Here is a 26,248-nt window from a genome sequence, read left to right as displayed (position 1 = left end):
GGAGGAGGAGCCCAAGCTAAGCTCTCACATCTTTAAGCAGGCACAGGAGGCAAGAAAACTACTTGAGATCTGGCAAGGCTTAAGAACTCTCTAAGCCCACCCTTGGTGACATGTTTCCTCCAGCATGGCCACACCTTCTAAGACCTCCAAAATAGCACCACCAACTGGGGACAAAATGTCCAAATACTTGGAGCCTATGGGAGACGTTCTCATTCAAACCATTACACTTGTATTGTGAAAGTTGAATGTCTGAAGACCTATTAGAAGACTAAAGATGTATACCCACACGTGTATACAGATACATGAATAGTCTACAACCACACCACCCTGAATACACTGACCTCATTAGATACATCAACGCACATACACGTACTTGCAGATGCACAAACACAGATATGCAGATTTCAAGTTAAATGCTAGAGGTGAAATAACACTTCTGTGTAAGTAAAGTAAGTAATTATCTACTCAGTGTGAGTTCAAAGGCATAGACATATTCCACAATATAGAAATTGCCTCTCTATCTACAGGCAGAATCCAAATATTCTAGTAAAGATTTATTCCAATAAAATGATAAATATTAAGAATATATCTATATGTGATCAATTTTTGTGACCGTGTCATCTCCTCTGGGGTGTTTTCTTGGGAAGGAGTTGAGAGCAAGTGGTAAGGTATAGATAATGCCGCCAACAGGGCAGAAGCTCATTTTCTATGCATGGTTTCAGAGAGCCCATTCTACAGAGGCCACTTTCTCTTTTCCTTAGTTGTCACCATAGATCTTCCAGTTCAAGTACTTACATTCAGAAATAGCGTCCTTTAAAATACAGTTAGTTTGGTGCTGGAGAGGAGGGTCAGCGGTTAAGAGCACTAGCTGTTCTTGCAGAGGACCCAGGTTTGGTTCCCATTACCCACATGATGGCTAACAACTATCCATAACTACAGTTCCAGGGGATCCAGTGCCCTCTTCTAGCTTCCGTGGGCACTGCACACACAAATGCACTTGTGTATATGCAGACAAAACACTCATACACATAAAAATAATGAACAAACAGATAAATAAAAACAGCTTATTTTTTTAAAAAATCCAAATTAGCTGTTTTGGCTAAGGGGGATGTTTCCTCATAGTTAAGTTTTGCTATCATCTTGTGTGGCTTTTATATAAATATTCTAGTTTAAGACATCTCAATTGTTGTGATTAAGAGGTTTGGGTAATTATTTCTTTTTAAGCTGAAATTGGCATTGAAGGTCAGCCTTGTTAGATTAAGCAGTTTCAATTCTGCGGAATGACCTACATATTGGCTACACAATTTAAAGAACCATTTCTATTCCCCTTTTCTTAATATTCTTGAAAATGGATAACTAGTAAAATGTTTATCCTCAGTGAATTCTCAGATAAAACTATCAGATAGCAATGGGGAAGGCTATCAACAAAGGTAATGAGTTTATTCGGTTTAAGAGGAATCCAGCGTGACAACGTGTGTGCAGCGGTGAGGGCAGAGGGGGGAGTACATCTAGAAAGTGCATAGTAAATGTTTGTGCTAACTGCAGTGACTGTGTTGTCAAAGTTAGTATTGTTCTTCTCCTACCAATGTCTGTACTTCATAGTACCCAGCACGGTGCAGTGCATACTTACTAGAGGATGAATGAATGAATGAATGAATGAATGAAGTCTGTCTGTCAGTTCCCTTTCTTTTCCTTTCTCTCTCAACATTAAATGCTTGTCTGTTCCTATAGCTGGGGGAAAAGCTGACATAAAAATTGGTTTGCTGGAAAGTTTCTCAGCCCCATTTGTCACTTTACCCCTAGAGCCCAATTACATGTCAACTTCATGTCCCCTCTGATACCTGCCAGTGAGGGACAGAGTGCAGGTCAGTCCCCTGTGATCTGCGTTAGCTGCCCCAACTCTGATCAAGTTTGGCTGATGGATGGGTGGCCTGTTGGAAATGTCTCCATGGGACTGGGCAGGAAATACGTCTTTGTGATATTTTGGGGGGTGGCATCTAGCTCTGGACTCTCAGGAACATGGGAAACAGGGTTGGGTTTTATATCTCTTGAAAACCCAGAATTTAAAGCTCTGTTTTGAGTTTCCTAGTTTGATAATCAGTATTGCAGAGAATTTACGTATTTTTTTGTGGTTTAAACCCACTGATAGCTTCATAGAGTCATGTGAGCAAATGCATCCATGAAGACCAAAATTTTCTTGCTTTTCATGTGTTTGCAAGTTCATTTCCCCATAATGAATCTTCAACCCAGGATGGTGATTCTGAATACTCTCTCTTGCTTTGATTTGCAGCACTCCGAAAGAGTGAATGACATGAGCAGCGTGGGGAGTCATTTCTGAAGGGAGGAGCCTTTCTCTCGGAGAGGATCCTCAATGAGCCTGGCCGAGGCCCGGGGTCTGTGTGAAGAGGCCTAAGGATTAAGTAGGATGTCAACTGAGACAGAACTTCAAGTAGCTGTGAAAACCAGCGCCAAGAAAGACTCCAGAAAGAAAGGTAGGGCTGACTTTGCATCCTTTGTAAGGCTGCTTTTCTATATAGGAATGAGGTTAACTCTGGAATGGTACTAAGAGCTAGCTGTGTAACAGGTGTTACTTTTGTAATGTTATTTGGTGGGTTTTGTACTCATATTTTGATGACTATCATTCTTCAAGTAAAATCCTGAGTTGTTTTCACAATTTACAAAGCCTTTCTAGATAAAGCCATTTCTCCAGCAAGGTCAACCCCTGGTGCTCCCAGCCCCCAACCCCATTCCCACACCAGACATTCTGCCTATTACATTTCACCTTTGCATATTGCAGTGGTTTGTAACCTCAGCCACACGAGGCTCCTGAGGGCTGATTAGGGCAGACTTGAGTCCATCCCCAGTAAGTACCTGGCATCCACAGATTTCATTTCTAACAAGTTCCCAGGTGATGCTGATCTGGCTGCTCCAGAGGCTGCATTGGCAGAACCACTGAACTATCACCAGAAAAATCTATCCTTGCTCTTCGCCTTTCCTAGACGGATCAATGTTCATTCTCCAGGTTGAGTTTTGTGGAGAGAGAGGCCTTCCTTATTCCCCATTGGAGTTGGTTGTTTTTATTTGTTTTGCTTCAGTAGCAGTTTGTTAGTATCTTATTTTATTAAAAATGTCTTGTCTTTCTGTGAGTCAACTTGAGTAGCAACTCCTTCAGAGCTAAACCTCTTGCTCACCCTGGGAGTCTCAGCACACTGAAAATGTTTGAGAGGAGGACAGGTGATGGAAACTGGCTTGCCCAGAGTTATTTACAAAGATAATTCTACCACTTCTCTGTTTGGGGGCAGAATTTGGCTTTATAAACATGCCTTTCATGTGTCTTCTCTGGTAATCTGAAGCTCTCTCTCTCTCTCTCTCTCTCTCTCTCTCTCTCTCTCTCTCTCTCTCCCTCTCTCTCTCTCTCTCTCTCGTTTTATCCCTGTATTTTCAGCTCTTTCTGTCCCCTGTCTTCTCAGCTCCATGCAGGGCATTAAAAGCATTCTTTCAGGTATTGAAGTCTGTTCTTGTGGGTGGCGATTTGTTAGAGATATCACTGTGTCTGCCTAATCATGTTTTGTGATTGTCTGGCACTCTGTGTGAAGTGAGGGGTATAAATGTCATCCATATGCAGCTCCTGGACTGCAGAACTCTAGGAAGAGCAATAAATTTTGCTTTTGATGTCTGTTTGAAACACAAACATTTTGGAGACCGTCTATTTTATTCTACATAGCTTCATGTAAACCTTGTTTTTCATGCCTCATTGTCTAAGAAAAATAGAAGGAAAGCGAGTTGCTGAGGAAATGGGTCTAGAGAGAACGCAGTGTGAGAGGAAGGTTGTGAAGTTTGGTGTGAACTAGAATTCAAATACTTTTGCAGTAGAAACTGACACATGTTTTTGCTTCAAAATTAACTTTCTACTAAATTTGTGCTCTTGGATGCTGAACATGTTAAAAGCTTTATCTTAGGGGATAATTTTTTATTCTTTATTTTAACACACAAAACCCAGGAACATTCTAAAAAGAAGGTTTAGCTTTTCAGGACACTAGTTTAAAGATTTGGAACTCTGGAAGTGTGAACGTGGCCATTTTACAACCTCCTCATCTTCATCTAAGAATCTGTAACATTAGCGTGATTAACATTAGCAGAGGATTTCCCTACTCCTAAGACCATGGAGCCTGGGCAGGCAGGCCTCAGTTCAAATTCTGACAACACCACTTTCTCACTACTTGACATTATGAAGCTCAGTTCACCCCCACTGAGCCTCACTTGTCTCTCCTATAAAGTAAGATCGAATTATGCAGTCAACAGTGGTTGTCTGTGAAGATTAATTGAAACAAGGCAAATAGAGTACATAGTAGAGCATTGGTGTATAGTAAATGCTCAAAAAAGTTGTGATCATCTTCTTCACTTTGTCCCTTCGCTCTTCTCCCTCATTATCTCCATCTCCTCTTCCCTCTCATCTTTCCATGTTTCCTGTTTTTAAGTTTCTTTTTTGTTTCCCCATATAGAGCCCGTCTTAACCAACCGGAGCTGCCCTTATAAAATACCATAGACTGAGTGGCTTAAAACACAAATGTGTTTCTTACAAATCTATATGCTAGAAGTCTAAGAAGAAGATGGCAAAGAATCCCAGGCCTGCTGAGGGCTCTCTTCCTTGATGGTTTGCCTTCTCACTGAGTTCTGACATGGAGCACAGAGAGCAAAACCAACCTTCTCCACCCCCTCCCCGACCTCTTCTCTCTTTTCCGTCTTTCCCCTTTCCTCACTCCTTTCTCATCTCCCCCCTTTTCTCATGAAGACCTTACTGTCATAATGCCAGCTAGCCCCCTCTCCATTGTCTGTCTGTCTGTCTGTCTGTCTGTTCACCCATCTGCTTACTCATTCTGCAGATGCCATCATACTGGGGTTAGAGCTTCACTATATGAATATTGATGCAAGGTAAACATTTAGTCTGTGGAAGACCCTGCTTTCTCCTCCTCCTTTGTCTTCATCATGATGATCATCACCACAGTCTTTCCTCTTATCCCATTTTATAGCACAGGGAGTTTTTAACTGGCAAATTACAGATTTGCCAGAGCATGATTTGAAATTATTTAATTGTGAGATAAGAAGTCTTTATTCCAGATACACTTGCTTAGACAAAGGTATCATGAAAGCATGTACATTCAGTAAAAATAGAAAATGAGTGTGTAGTAACAGTTCATTCATTGTTTATTTAGTTTTGATCATGGAATGATAAGTATTCTATTAAACAAATGCCAGTAATTTGGTAAAGTAAAAAACTTTAAATGGAACAGTTTATATATTGATCTTGAATCTTAGTTCTACTAATGTTGTTGCATTCTTTTACTAATACTTTTTTTGACTCATTCTTAGATTTTTATAGCCCACAAATAACATGAAAATAAGTTTCTGTTTTTGTTTCAGTCCTTAAGAACTTTGTTTCTTTTTCCTGTTTTATTGTATTGGCTGGGTCTGTGAGGGTAATGTTTAATAATAACAGATTTCCTTATCTTTGTTCTGGATTAATGAAAATTTTTCTAACTTACACTTCAGTGTCATATTTGTTTTACTAAGGTTCTTGATTTGTTCTTTTTATATACTCTCTTCAGGAAGTTTCCCACAATGGATTTTAATGTTTCTGTATTTGTTTCAATGATTGTATTTTTTTCCCTTTTATATATAGCCTTGGGACTCACCAGTAGATTTTCTAACTGTCAATTCCTAGGTCAACTTTACTGGGTCACACTGTATTATTTTCTAAACCCTGACATAGGATTTGTTAAGTGAAGGAAATTTTTTTCTTAACCTATATTCATCGGCAAGATTGGTATATAATTTTTTAGTTTTTTTTGTGTACTCGGCACTTTGAATTAGTCAAAGTTACAACCTCATATATGGATGCTGACAGAAAGGAAACACTGCATAATATTTATGCCACTTTCTGCAAAAACATTATTTTTTAGTAATTTAACTTTCAAAAAGCTATATGCACTTGTTACTGGAATGAGATAAGAGAAAGTAATTATGCATAATCTCATGTACCCCAAATAACTACTACTAACATTCTAAGGGTTTCCTTTGGGATTGATCTCTGATAGTACAATTTGCACAATTTTATATACTACTTTGTTATACGACATAAGTATATTTCTAAAATCATGACATGATTTTAATAATCAAAAGAGATTTTTCCCACAAGATAAGATTTCACGGTTCTGGGGAAAGACATTTCATGTCTTGACAATGAAAAACTGGCTGTGTGAAAGCTAAAAGGTCCTGTAGAACTTTTCAGAAGCCGATCACCCTGTTCCTTAACTCAGCCTTGTGAAACAAGTCAGGCCATTTCAAACACAAGTCACACAGGGCATATTTCTTTACAGAATGAGTTTCTAGACAGGCCATGTATGAAACATAGCTAGAGTATTCATGAGTCAAATAAGAGGTAGAAGTTGTGAAGAATAAAGTCGTTTATTTCATTTCATTTTTATTGGATTGTGTCACAACACATACAACTTGTCCAACTCTGCCTATTCCAGGAGTGGAATTTTAACAAGAACAGAGGAGGTGAATTTATATTTTTGGCTTCCTTACCTGTCACCAAAAAGAGCGTCAGTTGACACATTTTTTGTTATTTATAATCCCAGAATTGGGTTCTCAGGGAAAGGCTGCAGTAGAAGTGTAGGTCTCATGGCTCACCCACAGGTATTTCTGGGGGCAGCACCTGGCGTTTCTCAACGTCATCTGGTCGCCCACTGTGTAGAAAAAATACAGGCTTTAAAGCTGGAAAGGACCTGAGTTTTAATTCTAGCTCCTCTCTTTAACAGCTGGGTGACAAGGCTCTTTGGCCTCTTGGAGCCTAGTCTTCTCTTTGAAGCATGTAAATGTGTGCTCTTAGATGGGGGAGGTCAATACTTTGGGATTTGCCGTGGTAGCTGCCTATGAATGTTAATTTTCTCTCCCTCTTCATCTAAGATCACAATCTAGCAATGTCTCCTTTGCTGGAAACATCTAGAAATTCACACACTTCCCTTGTGTTTATTAGAGATATACCCCAGGGCTAGCAGTTAACAATGGCAGCAAAGAAGACCTGGCTTATCATTCCTCCTAAGGGAATTTCGACTCCAAGATCAAGGCTTTGTCAGAGTCCAGGAGAAACTGGGGGCCAAGTGGCAGAGACCGCCACTTCAGTTTCAGCAGAATGAATTAGAACCCTGGCTCTGTACTTCAGGAGCTCTGCTAAAGTTTAGAGCTTTCTTAGAAAATCCTGGTCAGTTTATGTTAAAGGAATGTTTTGGTAAGGCTGTGTTCGGGGTTCTTACTGCTCAGCTGGTCACTTATACTTAGGCAGCATCCCCCATTATCACTGGCTTACCGCTTCAGTGCTTCTAAACTTCCATCGTAGTTGTTAGCCTGTAGAACCTCAACACACAGAAGGGTAATTTTTTCGAAAGAATCTCTGCAAATTGTCATTTGTCGTCATTTCTATGTACTGCTCCTGTTCTGGGGTGGTGGAAAGGGTAGCCCAAGGTCCACTGAGACACTGGATTTGTGCTCACCCTCAGGTCGCTGTCTCTGACGATGCGCCTTCAGTTTTCTCAGCCACCAAACAAATCTGGATATGATTCTGTTCTTCACAGATGTTTACCCACAGAAGGAAATGCCAACTCCCATTAACCTTTGCTATAAAAGGGAATTCTAGTTGAGGGTGGCATTCTGACTTCTATGAGGCTCATCTTTACCTGAAAAACAGATCCTCTATTTTCCCATAATTATTCACTCTCAACTTATGGCTGTTCATAAAATACAAAAGACTTACTTTTATTCCATGCTTACTTTCAGCACTGGGAGGTAGGTAGAGGCAAGAGGCTTGCTGCATGTTTGAGACCAACTTGGCCTACGTGTAAGTTCTCTAGAATGCAAAACTGTATGAGACATTAATAGGCAGAGTAGGCAGAGCCCGGCTCTCATTGATGGGGTCTTGAAGAGTAATAAGCAGTTGTTCTGTCAGTGATGACTTGCGATAATTGTTGTTAATTTTCAATTTGACAGAGTCTAGAATCACCTGGGAGACAGGCTTCGGGCATGCCTGGGGGCGCCATTATCTTGATGACATTAATTGAGGTAGAAAGTCCCACTCAGTGTGAATGGCACCATTCTCTAAGCAGGGAATCCTGAGCTGTATTAGAGAGGAGAAAGCAAGCTGAGCACTAGCGGGGATGACTCCATTGCTGTCTTGTGACTACAGATATAATGTGATCGGCTACTCTCGGCTCTTGTTGCCTTGACTTCCCCACTATGATGGTTATACCTTGAACTGTGAACTATAATAAGCCCATTCTCCCTTAAGTTGCTTTTCCTGGGGTGTTTTTTGTCATAGCATCAAGAAGAAATTTAGATATGAGTCAAGGCTAGGACCTAGGAATGACTTCTTAGCTGGACTTCTTGTAGCTCGTCGACAGAGCCCAAACTTCTTGGTCACTTCACTGACTTGCCTCTGTTTCCCCTCTCCTTCCTCGCAGTGAAGATTCCTGGGAAGAACTAATGTTTTGAAATTAGATCAACTTTAGACCCAGCCAAGGCTCAGCATACTAGTACCTGTCCACCTTGGGGGCTCACTGCTCAAACTTTCCAAGCTTGACTTTTTCTGTACAGCAGAGTTAACAATGGTGCCTTATCTCCAAGTGAATCAGTGAGGAGTGTGTGAGTTCACAAGTGTAAACTGCCAAATACAGCCTCACTCTACAGTAAGAGTACAGGGAAGCTCAGCAAAGAAACTTTCCGTTCCTGTCTGGACCCACTGTCAAGCACAGATTTACTAATTGCCACTTTGCATACTGACCATTTCAAACAAATTGTCCCTAATGAACCCAACTCTTAGGTCATCCCTTTAAAAGTGCATAAAATCATGGCCAGAGAAACCAAGAGACTTGTCTCACTCAGGTCATGTGGATCGTTGCAGGCACCCTAGACACATTCTGTGGCATTTTCCTGTGGCTCAGTGTGAGGAGATAAGGGATGTCGAACATTGCAGAGGCTTCACTCTACCCTGGATGCACGTAAATTTATAGCACTGTTTTGGTCATGGTGAGCTAATTGTTCTCTACTGATTATGTGATTTTTTTTAGGCTTTAAATAACCAAAATCGAGGATTTTGTTATGTGAAAACATAATTCTTACTGAGGTTGATCAGTAAAAGTCAGGAATATAGGCTTTGGCAAAGGGAGTAATGGTTTCAGGCCAAGAAGTCCCCATCTTTATGGTCAGTCTGGCTCTCAGATCAGGTGACGTGCAGTGGAAAGAGCCATCTGTGTTCTCTGTGGTCACTGGTCCTGAGTTTATTACAGAGCATCACACTCAGTAAGGTCAGTCCTTGGAGACAAACTCACCCACAGGGGCTTAATTGGAGCTTTAGTTCAAGGCCTCATTCTAGCTGGTTCTCTGCAAGAAATCAGGGCTTCTTCAAACCCTCTGCTTGAACTTACTCTGCACCACCAGCAGCACGCGCCGTAGGGCAGTCCTTTGGCATGTTGCCCTGACTCCTTTCTTCTGTTTCTTCTGCCCTGAGCCAAGCTGAGCTGTTAGTTCAGGTATGTACCTCTGTGACTTCAGGGCTGACTGCACCCTCTGCTTGGATGCTTTTTCTTCTTTCTTAACCTATCACTTGGATACTCCTGGTCACCTTTCAGCCTATGGTAATTATTGGATTGGGCCATTATCTTTAACCTTTTGAAGCTTCTAACACCCTCCTTAATTAATCACTGATTATCATTCTGTGGGACCAGTCCATTCATTCTTTTTCTCCTGTGCCCCACTTGTAAACTCCTAAACAGTTCTCACGTTTCCTGTATTTGCTATCTCCAAGCTTGTGTGGATTTGATCAAGAGTTCTGATCAAGTCACACCCTTAATCCCTGCAATGAGGGGCTCCTGCTGCCCAAGAAACCCTGAGCCCTTTGACCTTCCTTGAGGTCCCAGGACCACCTCCTTCTGTTCAGTCATACTCCACCCAGTAACTTGAATGAATTTCCATTCTTCTGGTCTCATTGTGTTGTTTTTTTCATTTGGGGTTTTGCACATGCTTTTTCTTTTCTTAGGAACATGTTTTTCTTTATTCTTTTCAAGGATAACGCCCTATCTCCTTAGTTTCAAGTTGCGTGTTCCTTTCTTCTGAAATGTTTTGGTGATCCTTTATAGAGCACCCACACCAAGCTCTTAAGCTCCCAAAGCATCCCATATTAGTATCCATTATATGTCATTTAAAATATCTTTTCGGGGGCTGGAGAGATGGCTCAGCGGATAAGAACACTGACTGTTCTCGCAGAGGACCCAGGTTTGAATCCCAGCATCCATGTGGCAGCTAACAACTATCTGTAACTCCAGTTCCAGGTGATCTGACAACTTCTTCTGTCCTCCGTGGGCACTGCACGACATGGGTGCACTTACCTACATGCAGGCAATACACACATACACATAAAATAAAAATAATTAAAAAATATTTTTTAAAAAATCTTTTCGAGGAGGCTGGAAGTTCTCCAGAGCAGGGATGGCCTGTTTTGGTAGCCACTTGATTTCTAGCACTAAGCACTAGGGTTTTAGGCCTCAGGCATGCATGTTTCTGGCATCTATAAGGAAGTGAATGGATGAGCTCAGGACCATAAAACTCACTGACTTGGGGGGGGGTTTGACTGAGTCCCGCAGCACCTGGACCTACTCAGGTCCTCATATTGACTGCAGTTCTGTGATCATCTTTTGACTTTCCCCAGTCTCTGCCATTAGCTGTGGGTTCCTCCTGTAGCAGTTGGTACTTGGCACAGGCTCAGAAAATGTTTATTGAGTATATTTTCATAAAGTATTTATGAGAAGGAGTTGCACAAGGAGAACGAAAACTGAGGGGAAGAATAAGGAACACAAATCCCTCTCCTAAGAACTGCTTCTTGAGATTCCTATTATGTGCATTCAAAATTCCTGCCATTCTGAGAGCCGCTTCTCCTATCGGGATGTGTGTCCAATCATGTCTGATGCTGTAATTTAGTGTGATGTGGGCCATATTGGTAGTAAGAGCTATACGATTTGCCATATTAGTTCATCCCACTGCTTCATTAAGCTCAGTGTGCTGCCTCTGGCAGTAGCTGGGCCTGAATTTTGATGTTGGAAAGAACAAAGCCCTTCACATTAGCCCTCTAAGTCCTTGAGAGCAGCTGTGAGTCAGGTTAAGTGTTACTCCTTCTCAGAGGTAGAGAGTCTTTGTCTTTGCAGATAATCAACAAATGGCACAGTGAATAGGGTTTTGTGAGTTCTGAGTTTACTAAGCAGATGTGCCCAGGTGTGCTGGGATTTCAGAAACTTCTCCTACTGAAACACACCTTACAGGATGGTTAGACTATGCCTACTGCACTTTTGAGTGTATCTGCACAGCCCATCAAGAGAAAACCACGTAGACCAAAAGTAGTGGGGGAGGATGTCAGTGAAAGTGATCTTGATGCCTGTTGGTCATATGACTATGTTTTCTCCACTTACACCTGAAAACAGTCTTTACTCAAGTATACATAGACTACATCAGAGGCATCCGAGGCTCAGAGTTAAACAACTTGCCATGGTTGTGCAACTTTAAATATGTAGACATATTTGCACCTTGATAGAGAGATCACAGCCCTGTTTCATGATCCCTGTTAACATCTGGCACATTCTGACACATCCAGCCTCTTGGCCTTCCTTGAACAGGCACGAGCTTGCTCCAGCTTTCCTTTGAACCTGGCAGTAGTCCTCCTGTCTCTTATCTACCTTCCAGGGCCCACCTGACCCTCATTTGGCATTACCATGAAACTCTTCCTCAGTGGGCCTCTCCATCCATGGAAGTAGCCATCCTGGTCCTGGGACTCTCAGCATTTTTTACTCTGTCAGTTGGGATCTCACTTACACACCTTTCTTCTTTTCAGTTCTGTGTTAAGAGAAGATTTGATAGCAAAAACTGTGTCTTCTGGGTCATTGTGTACCCCTTAGTGCTGCAAGGAAGAGTCTAGGGTCACCAGAGGGGAAAATGGGAGATGCCATTAATTATGTAACTGCTTAATAAGAGGCAGAGAATACAGTAACTTTAAAAATCTTGACAAGGGAGTTACGAGTTTGATAACATTCTCATTTTTCAGACAAGGAAGCGTATTCTACTAAGTTGGGAATATATTCAAGGTGACCCTGCATGAAAATGGAAAAACAGAAAATTTAAAGTCAGGTCTAAAGGATTCATTACACAGTATATATCCACAATGCTATTTATAATCCACTCTACCAGTTTTCCAGACTGATTATTGAATAAAGCCTCAGCAAAATCTCAGATCCCAGAGGTCTGGTTTCTGCTACAAAACAGTAGCTATAGATTCTGTTTACCTGTATAAAGAACCTATATGTCATCATCGTACATTCATTTCCCTCCAATTTGAGACCATCATCGCTTGAGTCTTTTACCTCCACTTGCTGGTGATACTGCTCTAGGGAGAACTTGCATACATACCAATTGTTAAATCGGTGGCAAGAAAAGGCATGCAGGAACTCACATTGGAACCAGCCCAGCAGATGATGAATAGCAGGCCTGAATCTTATCATGTATTTCAGGATGATGTACGGTACTGTTGGAAACTGCCTTTGACAAATGTGCGTGGGAAGGGGAATTATCTCCAACAATGAAAAATGTTCTTATTATGTGATCCTAAAAAGGATCAGGACCCCTATCATTGGGAAAATGATCATCGCCGTACCCCTTATTAACAGCAGGACGGAAGTGTGCATTAAAGACATTGGACGTCATACTGGGGCGGTGATGGATAACATGAATGTTAAAATCAGGTCGGACTTAGGAAAGGCAGCATGATACTTGATAGCAGGTATGAAGCTGCAACTCACTAAGGTCTCTTTTAGCCCTTGATATTCGCCCTTGCTATTTTAGCCAGTACCCTAAGGGTTTTGGTGAGGGCAGAGCTGTGCTTAAGTAGTAAAAGGTATATGATATTAGTTTGTAAGAAATGAAATCTGCATAGGAAGAAGAAACTTTGAATATTTACTCTCATTTACTCACATTTTACATGTGTGTGTTGAAACTTTAAGAGTCATAGAGTTTCAGGAACTCCTGCCTGCAACTGTAAACGAGAAGTTAGAATTGGAAGCTAGGCGGTCTGGTTTCAGCTCATGCTTGTTGACCACATTAGTATCTAATGGAAAACCTCCTGGAGTTGAAAAGAGTGGAAGATGAAGCAATGGGTGTATTTGGAAGCAGACTATTTCAGCTGTTTACACAGACCTACGCTGTCCAATCATTTAACATTGAGGCATGGCATTGACATCTACAAATGTGTTAGATTGCATTCATTCGTAACTACCTGGGGTCTAGGTAGCCTACAGGCTGCAGGCTGGACACACCGGGAATAGGTGATCCAGAATCCTAGTGAATCAAATATCATCAACACATTAATTTTATTAAGGGCAAAGTCTCTGTGAGATCTTTTAACTTCCTTCTCTCTTCCTATCCTTTAGCATTCTTTCTTTTATATCTGTTCACCTTTAAAACATCTTCTAAAACCAGGAAGGCGATGGCCATAGAAGGTTGTGGACAAGTCCTGGACTCAAGGAACATAAAGATCTAATATGCTATATGGACAACTAAGAGGCACTTGTAGATCATTGCAGTAAGTGGAAAGCACATCGCAGACCATCAACCCATGGGTTTCTCCGAGTTTATGTGTTTAAATAAAGATTTAGATTGATGTTATGTAGTTCATTAGATGCTTTGTGAAATACCCTGCTTCCAAGACATTGTCTTCATATTGCACTAACAGCATTTACATGGCTACGTGTGAACAGCAAAACCTGTCTACCTTCTCCCCCAGTGACAGAAGGACCAGCAGACCAGACATCTCACTGACTGAGCAATAACTTGTTCTCGCTTCTTTACAATAAGAACTCCTTTAAGTTAAATTTTATTTATTCATAGGGCCTGGTGCATAGTATGTGTTCATTAAGCATTTGTTGCGCAATAGACTAGCCTACATTATATAGCAATTCTTTGGCCTTTGGCCCATGTTTTCCTAGAATCAGTCATTTATATTCCATTAGTTTTTCCTTGATGCTGTGAAATAATGATTACTGTGCTTTCCCTTCCTGCTCTCAAAGCTATAGATTGCAAATAGATTTTATGTGATTTTCCAATGCAGGTCAACTTTAATGGCTGCTTTTAGTATGGTGGGGAGTCCTGCCGACCTGGCCTGGCCTTAGGTGAACACAGTTAGCCATCCAGGGTATTTTCTTTCAATAGTTTTTTTTTTTTTTTTTTTCCTGCACGTAAATATGTGCGTGCGACTATGCAAATGTGAAATCAAATCTGGGTGAGTGTTTAATTCTCTATTACTTTCTCACTAAACTTCTCCATTTAAGCTATTCGCACACAATAAAAAATAGTGATTACCATTTTAAATAATGCTTGGCAATCTAATTTTCTTTGATTGTTTTTCCTCACAAGACCTCTGTTCTTACCCTTCTGTCTATGTTGCCACTTTGCACTGGTCCATTCTGAGATGTGTCAAATCTTCTTAAAGGCGTGCAGTATGCAGAGCTGTTTTTAAGAGTTGATGGTCAGTGTTCCTTTCGATCCCAAAGTTGAATCCCTTTAGTGGTCATCCTAAGTGTATTGTGACTGGGAAGATGTTAACTTGTTTATTGACAAGTAGAAGAAACAAACACTGGGCTAGGCGCCCTTTACTTCCCAGGACTCCAGTAAGGCCCTGGCATTAAAATTCTCCGAGAGTTTCCTGTGAGATTGACTGCTTTGTGCAATTCAAATCTTCTAACCTCTGCTTATCAACTTTAATATGTTGTCCTGGTGCCTTGATTTTTTGGTTCATCTATTTTAATGTGATGAAATGTAAAAATCGAGCTTAGTTTTGTCTCCTTACAATGAATTTAGGGGATTTTGGCTGATAACCTACCCTGTTATGGATTTAAATTTTAAATAGCCAAAAATACATTTTCCTAATATCTGTCATCAAGTGATTAGTGCAACTATTTAGTTCTGGTCTTCTCTCCTGTTCTTAGTAGATTTATTTTCTCTTCTTAGAATTCTCCTGCTGCCCTCTCTGTCTGGGAGACTGTAGATGTCATTTAAACATTGCTTATTAGGATTCCATTATTTGTCTCTCATATACAGTCAGCTAAATCAAAAAGTCAGACAGTGTTTTTAAATTGCAAATTTAAATGACAATTTATAGACCAGGTCTACTGGAAATTTTCTGTCCTTGGCATCCGCCATTGCTTGTGGGTATATAGTTATATGTTCTCTCTCTCTCTCTCTCTCTCTCTCTCTCTCTCTCTCTCTCTCTCTCTCTCTCTGGATGCATATTCCATCAGAAAGATCAGGACTGCTTTCAATGAAACAAAATGAATATCTCCATTGAAAGCGCGTGAAGTCAAACATCGTGTCCTAGACCTTACTCAAACATTCATTTTCTTCCCCTTCCCCTTGCTTACTCCTTAAAGAAGAAATTTGCAGTACTCACTTTATTTTTAAGTGTTTAAAGCCATGGTTTATATTTAGAAGAAGTAAATGTTCACTGAGTGCCTAGAATATATCAGCTTCTGATATCTTTGTTAGTTTGCATAAAAATCCAATAATACAACACTGTTTTATCCTGATTGCTATTTATTAAACATTTACTGTGTACCAGACCCAAGTGGGGTTTTACCCTTAACTCATTTAAAGTGATCATTCTATAATAGGAAACTTCAGTTTGTGGGAGTGACGGTGACTTGCTCAGGGCTGATGGTCGATCAAGATGGAGCTTCAGCTTCTGCCTTAGAATGCTGCTCACCACAGCGACTGCTTTTCATTTTCAGTAAGAGAATTTGGGGTCTGTGTAGTTTCTCTGTTGTATAAAAATGACAAGTTGAAAAGTCGTCTCACTATGCCTTGCTGAGTTTTAATTTTTAGCAGATTGGGTTAGAAGAGGTGGCTTTAAACCTTGAAATCATCTTCATTTATCGGTCCATTTTCTCTGGGATCAGAGTAGATTGGCAAAGCATTATGATCTTCCATTTCAAAGCTGAAGGATTATCCATCGCGATGGGTGAAATCATCTCTGAAATCCCTCTGAAGCTGGCTGCAGAAGTTGGTACGTTTCAGAAAATGCCTGTGGTACTCAGGAATTTCAGTGATGAAAATTAATAGGATAAAGTTTGCATCTGGAAGACCCATGTTTACAGGGTGATCTCACTACATCCATTGTATCAGACTTTTCCATTATAACCAAAGCTTGAAAGTCTCCTTTCTGTTCAGTTTCTACTTACTAAGCTCCAACAGCAATGACAGATGGAGCAGCCAAGTTCTGACAGAGTCCAGAGAGACATAGGAAGTGAGGACATGGGAAACTAAGCAGTCTTTCTCAAGCTTTTGGTGAGAAGTGGAGAGGGAGCCATCAGACCATAAAGCAGGTTTTCTCTGGGTGAAGAAGAGGGAGAGGAGGAGAGCCTGAAGGGAGGAAGGGACAGTGGAAAATAGGTTGGCTTGTGCATCTGAGGCGTCATTATAGTGGAAGCAAACTCCAGCAAGACTGTCGGTGAGCCCTTGAGCCAAACTCAGTCATTAGAGTAGTGCTCCCCTCTCAGGAATGGGCCTGAACCATCAGTACTGCTCCATCAGTAGCTGGGCGCGCTCCCTGAGAAATGAAGTCTAGGAGCAGCAACTGTGGCACGCAGTTAGTTTTTCCTTTGTGGCTGGAGAGCTATAAGATGCATGCTCATGGCCTACATTGCAGCCAAAGCATTCATATTATACTCAGATGTGTTGTGAGACAATGTGACATCCCCTAACTTCCCCCTACCGTCAACTACAAACTTGCAAGTAGATTCTCCACAAGCTCCCTGCGCCTCAGAGGCAAAGGTGGGGAAATAGGTATTAAAATATAGAATTGGGCGAAACTGGGATTCCAGATTCTCTGGCCAGTGAGTCTAGTCATTCCCAAATCATTTTAAGCTTTCATGGTCTCAAGGGCTGAAAGAAAAAAACAAAAGAGAAAGAAAGCAGTTGCTGAGTTGACTTCTGATCAAGAAGCCCCAGTGCCATTCTCACACCTCTGTCCTCATTACAGAAGAGGTAGAATGCCTGTCCCGTCACCATCTGTGGGATTCTTGAACATCTTTTGCATTCTTTGCATCAGACCTTATTAATTCATTTTTGTTTATTGTCGCCCCCACCAAAGTGTCAAATATTCTTCAGATGCAGCCCAGGATTGTTACTGTCCTCAGGCTTCTAAGTTGATCAGTCATGGCTCTGCCATTTCTTAAGCTGTTTGGCCATGGGCAGAGCTGCATATCTGCACCTCTGCTTGCTAATACATGAAATAGAGGTTATAGGACCTGTCTCTCAGAGAGATGAATGAGAGCAAAGGGCATCACCTACGTAAGTGTATCTGCATACATGTGAAGAAAGCTGGAGCTAAGATAGCGTGGCTGATTCTGGGACCCCCATAGTCTGTCAGGGTTGAGTGTGGAAGCCAGTGTGTGGACCTGCACTGCCTGGTTCATGTTAGAAGGGGAGGTAGAGGCATCAAGCGTACCTCCTCTGCCTTCTGGGAAGCTCTAGTCGAATGCTGGAGGCCTACTGTGCTTCTCAGCCTTCACAGAGGACCTTCTCTGGAACCAAGCAATTGCTTGACACAGAGCCCGTCCATGAGAGAAGCGATCTGGAAGGCCGAGCCTCCATTTGGAGGGCCTAGAACTGCACCTGGGAATGTCAGGCCCCTCTCTCCCTCTGGCAGTCTCTAAGAGCTAGTGCTCTTTGTATGCTTTCAGACACTGCTTCAGCATCCCTCATCTGCACTCAGACTTGCTTTTGTCCCTGTGCTTAGAGTCGGCCTCCGTGGCTGCTCTACTCCAGCTCCAGCCCAAGGCTGAGCCAAAGATTCCAGCTGTAGGTTCAGGACAAAGAATGTCTATGAAGTTCAGCCCATCTTTGGCAGTGGCCACTTCTGGTCCACTCAAGACTTAGGTGCATACAGTGCAACAGCAGTCATTGGCCACTCTGTGGGTGACTTGAGGAGAGGGACAGAATCAGAGCAATGGGACAGCTACCAAGAAGATCCAGCCTAGACAGCATTTCTTTCAGGAAGACTTCCTAGACTAGCTAAACCCAGAGCGTGAGGAGTCTGGGCTACCTAAATTCTGGGCAGGTGAGGGTAGGGAGGGAAGGAAAGAAGGGAGAGTGGAGGAGGAGAGAAGAGGGGATTCTGAAGCAACGTTATGACTTCAGAGGAGGTCTGTTTTAAAGGCTGAGCAGGGCAGCATGGTGCTCTCAGGACCGACAAATAACACCGGGGAGCTAAGCTGGAACCTTCCAGAGGTGCAGATGCTGGTGACAATGCGGTAGTAGCTCTCTGATGCTGCACTGTGTTCATCCCTACATCTACTTCCCTCTAGACCTAGATGTAGAGGTTAGAAGGAACCTTCCAGAGGTGCAGATGCTGGTGACAATGCGGTAGTAGCTCTCTGGTGCTGCACTGTGTTCATCCCTACATCTGCTTCCCTCTAGACCTAGATGTAGAGGTTAGACCTAGGTCCTTTCTACTGACCCTGCCTATAGCCCAATGCCCGCCACAGATCAGGTACACAGTAAGCCTTCTCAGAATGCAGCATGGGTGAGATGCATTAACAGTTGCTGCAGGCAATGAGAAGAACTTCCTGGTGGCAATAGGAGACTATCATCCTGACAAAAAGCAGTTGTTTCCCCCCTTGGAAGTGCAGTAAACATAGATGAGGACAGAAGGGCGCTCCCGAGGTGGCTTTTCATGTACAGTAATGTTCTGTATCTTTGATCCTAAACTCCTTTAGTTCCTGAATCTTCAAGAGCCTGTGGCAGCTACCCACTTACTAGCTGTCCAGTGCCCAGTGTGCTAATGCCAATTATTTGAAAGATGAAAACTTTGGGGACTTAATGAGCTGAGCTGGCACCCGTTCACTCAGCACTGGGAGGTATCTTTTGAGCTGCTTAAGCTAATGGGACGGGGTAAGGGTTGCTGTTGCTGAGGAGTGGTCTGCAGAGGCATTTTACTTTATCATCTACCAGCTTGCAGCCCGACATAAAGATTCTAGAATGGGTCTTTGGAAGCCTGGGCTCACATCTTACCCATACTCCGTCCCTGCCTCAGACCCTGCTTGGATTCAGCTGATGGTCTGAGTGGTAGAGACAGCATCGGTGTGGTATTCCAGTGTGTTGAGTGCGAATCCTCACCTTTTCCTGGAGGCGCCCCATGGAAAGCAAGCTGCGTGGAGCTGATGACTGCTTAGTGAACATTGGTGGAGACAGTGTCACCCAACACACTCCAGAGCCACACACTCCATGTCTATGAGGACACAGTTGTGCCCTCTGCAGTGCCTGTCCCATCATAGATGCCCAGTGGATATTTGTTGGATGAATGAATGAACCAGTGATGATAAGCAGTTCTTAGAGCGCTAGATGGAGAGAGAACAGAGTTGAATTTTGCTTCTCTGTGTTCTGAATATGTTAATATGGGTGATTTCCTTCATTTCTCTGACTGGTCCTCCTCTCATGGTTTTGAACTCAGCTCTGAAGTAGTTAGTGTGTGACACAGTAAGTACTCAGCAAATAGATATTCTAGTAGCTTTTATTAATAATGGAAAAATTAATTGCTTGATATATCTCACTATCTTTATTGATAAAACAAAAATCCTTTTGTCTACATACGGAATTCTTAGAACTAAGGTTTTATGACACACAAAGCATTTGAATGCCTGGCATCAGCTAAGAGCTCAGTAAGAAGTGGATGATGTCACCTCAGTCAGAAGACTTTTAGGCTCAGACACTGTCCATCCAACAACCAGAGTGTGCATGCAAGGAAAGGGCAGTGACAAGTTTTCCCGGGCAGACACAATGTCCTGACTTTCCTTTACCTTTCGCCGTGAAAGAACTCGGGCTTTTCAAAGGAACCTTTGGCTACATTATCAGACTTTTACCGAGCAAACTGTTCTTTTCAAATCAACTTTTATAATTCTTACAACCAAAAGCCAAGCCTGCTTTACCAAAACCCCCTTAATCCTTTGATCTTGTCTCAGTCACAAGAAATGATTGTCTGCTGCCTGTCACCATAGGTGATTTAGAGCGGATTACCTGGCAGTAATCTTCTCCTCCCTGCAGGACTGCCACTCCCTACCCAGAGCAACTCCTGGTCTCCTGGACCACATCCTTCATAGAAGGGAAAGAACTGGGAAGATGCTTGGATGACTTTAAGAGCATCTCTGGGTGAGAGAGTCAAGGGAATATTCCAGAAAGAGCAGGGACGGGGGTGGGGTAGTTCCTGGGTTGTGAAGCTAAAGAAAGCCTGTGCTTGTGCTCATAGAAACCAGAGGCCCCCTGTTCATACCTTTGTAAGACTTCCTAAGGGACAGAGCACCCTGATAGATGCTGTTTCCTCCCGTCAGCTCCCAAAGGGGCCCAAGTGGCGGGGGGGGGGGGGGGAGCACCATTGCTCTTACAAAGCAAGCTCAGGGTACTTGTGTCCCCCAGTTGTACAGGGAGAGCATCCATGTCTTCAAGCCTTTTCTGAGAGGGTAGCAGCCTGTAGCAGCAAAGGCAGGCTAAGAAGTAGGGCAGGCTAGAGTGCCGGCCCCTGCCTGCTGGCGCTCAGATTCCTTCACCTGTGAAGGCAGACAGGGCATGGTGTCTCAGGGAGCAGACACCCACGGACAGTATTTTTCTATGCTCTCCTGATGGTGGGCTAGAGATTATCCCAGCCAATGGGAGGCCCCGATGAAGAAACGGGTCACTTCTTGTCCCTCTGACAGCAGCTGGATCTCTGCCATGCTGCCCTGGCAGAGGGCTCCTCTCTGTCTGTGCCATCCAGAGTAACCATAGCAGAGCTCCAGCCATCTCCCAGGCCCATCTCCTGACCTGGCTCTGGTCAGGACACCCCGCCCCCAAACTTTGTTGATCTAATCCTTCTGCTCTTGATAATCCCTGGATCCTTTCCTCTTTCCCTGGCTTTGCAGCTTCTTCAACACCATTGTGAGGGCTCTGCACATTAAATCCCCTCTTTGAATAGCTGGCCAGAGCTCACTTTGCTTGACTGGACCTTGATAGATCAATCCTCTGTGTTTTGAAACTTAGCTCCACAATATTTGAGAATTAGAACTTTGGACAAGCTTCTTAACCCACAGAGCCTCTTTATTCCCCACAAAATCTGGATTTAGAATTAGACACTAGAGGAGTGTGGACCCCGACAGAGAACAAAGCGCACAGTGGGTATTTAATGAGTGAGGGCTCTTGTTTTATTACATGTAGAGAGGAAGGGAACGAATCTTTATGTTTCCCGGCTCCTAGCCAGATGCCCCACACTTAATCCAGGAAACAAACTTGAACTCTGTCTTGACAGAATGGTTTGAATAAAGTTGAGAGACTATCAGTATCATACCAAGACTCCTCAAGAAGGGTTGCTCAGGTTTCCTGGTGCCATTCTATCAGTACTTCCATGGCAGAAGCACCTTTTAAATGTTAATTGCCATGAAGCTGACAAATAGGAAATGCCACAGCTGCCTTGGGGAGGTGCCCTTGGCCCAGCAGCAGCAGAAACAACAGTGGTTCCAGTCTGCTTTCTCTGCCTGTTTCTTCTCCTCCTTCCCCAGAATGGTCCCTCAAAGCTGAAACCTTCGCCGTGGCACTCACCAATCCCGCTCACCCTATGTGAGCAAAGACAGTTCCCTGTACCATGGCTCCTGGAGCCAGATGCTCTTGCTTTGGGGCAGGGAATCCTAAGGTTTCATTAGTCACACTTGCTAAAAGTGCAAACCCTCTGGTGGGCTTGTGGAACATGGAGAAATCCCTGTGTGTAATATTTATGGATTAGGAATCAAATATTAAATATTTACTTCAGCTTTGTGGAATTATAAATGATTTAATAAACCCTATGGGGAGTTGCAATGGCTGTGGTTAAAGCCCACTCTTGTTTAATTGTTTCCCAAGTCCCTTCCCTACCACACAGCGGAGTGGGAGCTTGGGATGCCTGTGGTAAACGCAGAGCTTGGTTTGTTTTCTTCTTCTAACGTTCCTCTGAGTTACATGATATATGCTCCACAATAGGCACTCAGAGAGTGCCCCTCAGTCCCATGTTTTTCACTCCCCACTGTGTGTCATGGCCATCTGGAGCCACTCTCAAAAACCCACAGGTAATCACAGGCCCAGTAGGTATGCCTATCCACAGGCAAGTGGGGACTGCATATCTGCCTGTGTCAGAGGCCTGGGCACATGGATACAGGGCCTCCCTGTAGAAGCAGCCTGTGGGAGGAATCACAAAGCTGTGGGGAAAAGATGCCTCCAAATCCATCTCATCTTTGCTGATGAATTCCTACATGTCTTAGAGAAAACCCTTTCTTACCCACTACTTGTTTCCTGAGGTTGCTGTAATAAATGGCCACAGGCGTACTTAGAATAGTAGTAGTTTCTTTTTCTTACAAGTCTGGAGACTTGAAGGTGCTGGGTGAGGTTGTTCTGTGGTGGCAGTTCAAGGAGAATCTGTCGCTGGCCTCCCCAGTCTTTGGTAGCTGCTGCCAGGCTTGTAGCCCCATTCTTTCTGCTGTGGCTTTATCTAGTCCCTTATTTGTCTCATGAGTAAACTTGCTATTGAATTTCAGGCCTGCCTGAAAAATCCAGAATGACCTTATCTTAAGATCCTTAACTGCATCTGTAGAGATACTATTTCCCAAATATGGATCCATGAGTTATAATATGACCAGTGTCTTTCTAGGGCCTGCCACATGGTCTAAAGGGCTAATGTCTGTTACCAATACCAGATGGGGTTATTGGATACTTGGGCCATTTGCTTAGACCATGGCTACCTTGTGACCTTGTGGATGGTGGCAATTCCAAGTCTGACCCAGTGCATGTGGACAGGAGATCATTCATTGAACAGTGTCTTCTTTTATTACAGGTCACAAAGTATAGACAAGCATTGCATATCATTTATTTGACTACATTTCCATCCATTCACCCTTCATTTATTTGTTTATCTGTCTTTCAGGGGCAAGTCACTTAGCCAGGCCCTGATATATAACATATGTCACTTTGCTGAGACACAAACTGGCCATTGGGGGTAGGCAATAAAATCACAATAATCCAGTGTGCTGAGCACCTTCATGGGGACATTTTACAAGGGTCAGAACTCTAATAAATGTAAATGTGATTGGAAAAGGCCTTCCCAGGGAAATGGCATGGGTACTAGATCATGAGAGTTGATGAGGACTTTATTAAAGAGGTGTACCACAAGCCATCTGAGAAGTCTCATGTATTGAGACTTTAGGAGCCAGTGTTTCAGAAAAATGGGAGGGAATTCAGAATGTAGGGGCACAGGGCTCTGCTAGGAGAGCAGTGGGAATTAGCAGCCATAGGGAACAAAGCCAAAACTTGTGTGATGGTCACAGAGGGAAAATATTATTAATCCCGTATCCCTGTGGATGAAAGAGAAATTAATATGACCAGTATCAAGTGCCTGGTTGATTAACTAAGGACTTGGGCTCTGTGTTCTGCTTCCCCATCTGATCGCAGCACAGAGGTACCACCTGGTGCCTTTCTTCCAATGTCTGGGGCTCTTTGCTAGTTTCTCATCCCCCCTGTAATTCTTGGGAGATTCTCTGCCCTAGCAAGTGCCCCTGGCCTGCCTTCTGCATGGTGCCTAATAGCCATTTTTCAATGAGTTTTGCTGCAGTGGGAATTCTAGCACCAAGCATCAAGGGTGGATGCAGTTCTTTCTGAAGTCCTCTCTGACCTTATGCTCCTGGATTGAGTTTTTTCACATGGGAAGGTGAGATTTTCTTTAGGGGGGTCAAAGTACACACGCAACACTCGGGACCTATTATTACTGATTTCTCTGGGGGCTGGAGTCTAGTTCTATTGCAGACTGCTTGCTGCCTGTCACATGCTTTTTTTATTGGTTTACATGTATAGATCTATTTATGTTTGCTATCCACACGAGTGCTGTTTTTTCAATAATTCATAGAAACGTCGCACAAAATTAATCTACAGTGAGAACTCAAACTTGACTAAAGCCAAACCCCTTGCCTGAGAATTTCTTTGTTATCAACAGCATCCATTGCTGCTCCTTGTAGTGTTTCATGAGTTCCAAGTTTTCCTGTAAGAAGAGCTAAATTGAGGAAATCATTAATCTCTGACAGTTGTGTAGATATAATTAAAGATATATGATTATAAAAATACCTGCTCTCTCAAATTACTTCCTAAAAGAAGGGGGGAGGGAGTTCTATTTAAAATGTCAGATACAGATACATTAGGCTGAGTAGTCAAAGCACTTTGTGTCTGTCACTCAAGAAAACTGACAATTAGGTCCATAAATAGATTTTACAGGCTTCCATACAAGAACACACATCCTGCACAACTCAGGCACATGAAAATGAGAGCTGGAATGAGTGACGGAGAATGAGCTGTATGATACCTGGAGACCTCAGGAATGACTCATGGGAGGAGGAGGGCCCCTGGTGTCCAAGAAGGGCTTGCCCTCCCACCCAGCTCTGCCATTAACCACTTACAACAACTCTAGCCACTCTCTTGTCTCCCCATCTACAAAATGAAACTAATACATGAGTCTCGGGTCTCAGGTATTCCTGATTCTAAGGGTTGTTCTGGAGAAGGAAATGATGTTATAGGAAAACTCCTTGGCAACCAAAAGATGAAATACACATAGGTAAGCAATTGACTTTTTGTCACCTAGGTGACTGGTTGATAGCAACAGGCGAGAGATTTTTTTATGTACCAGGAACATCAAGAAGTTGACCTGAAGGCATGGTAAGGCCAAGACCTTAAGGAGTCACTGAGAAATGCCAGACTTTGAAACAGCCTTTTCTCACTTAACTAGCAGGAAACTCATCCTGGGAAAATGAGTCCCCTGAGGAGGGGAAGTTGGGCATGATGGTGGATCTGCTGCCCTTCCTCTAAGGGTTCAATTTTGTTTAAAGCACATGGCATCTGTGCCCCTCAGTTTACTTCTCTACAGAATTGGGCAGATGAGCCTATAATTGCCTTCTCTTTAAGGCTAAAATATAAAGAGTAGGATATGCATAAAATACCAGAGATAGGCATAAGGAAATGGCAGTGCCACTGTGAAATTCAGGATTGGAAAATATGACCACAGTCAGGTTGGAAAGGGGTCAAAGGCAGGCCAGATTGCCACCCTCCATACCATCACCCATTGGGTATTTTCTTTTGGGTATTTGTCTCCCACCAAAGGATATACATTCTGTTCTACACACAGGACACCGTTTGTCTTTTTTTTTTTTTTTTTGGTCCTTTGTCTTTTATTTATTAAGGTGGTCCATGTGCCTAGAATTCTTTCAATTGAGAAACTTTAATAAACAACAACAACAAAACCCAAAAAACATTTAGTGTGTTGAGTCTATTATATTTTAGGTACTATGATGAGAAATGAGGATAGCATAAGATACAGAAAAGAAAAGGGGAAACTATTTTCTTCAAAGTGTTCTGTTTGCTTGGAAAGGCTAGTGGACAGATGTTTTCAAATGTGCAAATGGGTCTAATGCAAAATACGAAACATACACACACACACACACACACAAGTTGGGGAGCATAGAAGCTCTTCTTCCAGGCCAGGATCTCAGTGAACTCAGGAGCTCTTGGGGAGTCTGTTTCCTGATATCTATAATTGATCCCTGCATTCGTCTGCAGTTTTCAGCAGTGGGGGGACACACAGTTACCCCAGCAGCCAGAGGAGTGTCCTTAGTCTTTTAGGGACCTTGATTCAAGCCAAATTGGGATTCCTGAAGCAGAGTCGGGGAACTTATTAAACATTAAGAAAGGTGCTCAAGAAGAGAATATAAACACCGTGAGGCAATGGAGTGGGCTTCCCTGAGCGAGAGCTGACCAAAGCGAGACAAGCTCCTCAAGGGGAGTTGCAATTACGTGTTAAACCATCAGTCAGAGAAACCATTTTGGTGACTGTCAACTTATATCCCCGAAGATTGCTAGGAACCTTTTTATTTGTTTTCCTTTTCTCTCTCTTCTGAGAAGTGAGGTTATAGAGTGGTGCCAGAGATGATTTGGATGGAATTTTAATCTGATAAAGTAAAACCAGGAACCTCTAAGTTTGCACAAGGGGCTTGGCTTACCTTAGTACATGGCCTTTCCCTATGAATGGGGTTTTTGGTGAGGTGCCTAGAAAAGTGCAGTTTTACAGCTGGGAGGC

The 26,248-nt window shown here is 42.8% G+C and overlaps 1 protein-coding gene across 3 annotated transcripts in view; it reads left to right on the top strand.

Moving 5' to 3' along the window:
- The window catches only part of Dab1 (DAB adaptor protein 1), a 423,873-nt gene that overhangs the window by 134,258 nt on the left and 263,367 nt on the right, over nucleotides 1-26,248 (top strand). For all 3 annotated transcript variants that reach the window (XM_008831024.1, XM_008831023.2, XM_008831022.1), the window contains exon 2: nucleotides 2,291-2,492. In XM_008831024.1, coding sequence (XP_008829246.1) covers nucleotides 2,426-2,492 — 67 coding nt within the window. In that variant the 5' untranslated portion in view covers nucleotides 2,291-2,425. The remainder of the gene's footprint in view (nucleotides 1-2,290; nucleotides 2,493-26,248) is intronic.

The sequence above is a fragment of the Nannospalax galili genome, unplaced genomic scaffold (genome assembly GCF_000622305.1).
Source record: "Nannospalax galili isolate Female #2095 unplaced genomic scaffold, S.galili_v1.0 scaffold553, whole genome shotgun sequence".
Lineage (NCBI taxonomy): Eukaryota > Metazoa > Chordata > Mammalia > Rodentia > Spalacidae > Nannospalax > Nannospalax galili.
The sequence above is the reverse complement of the archived record's forward strand: the minus strand, read 5'-3'. Positions and strand labels throughout refer to the sequence as shown.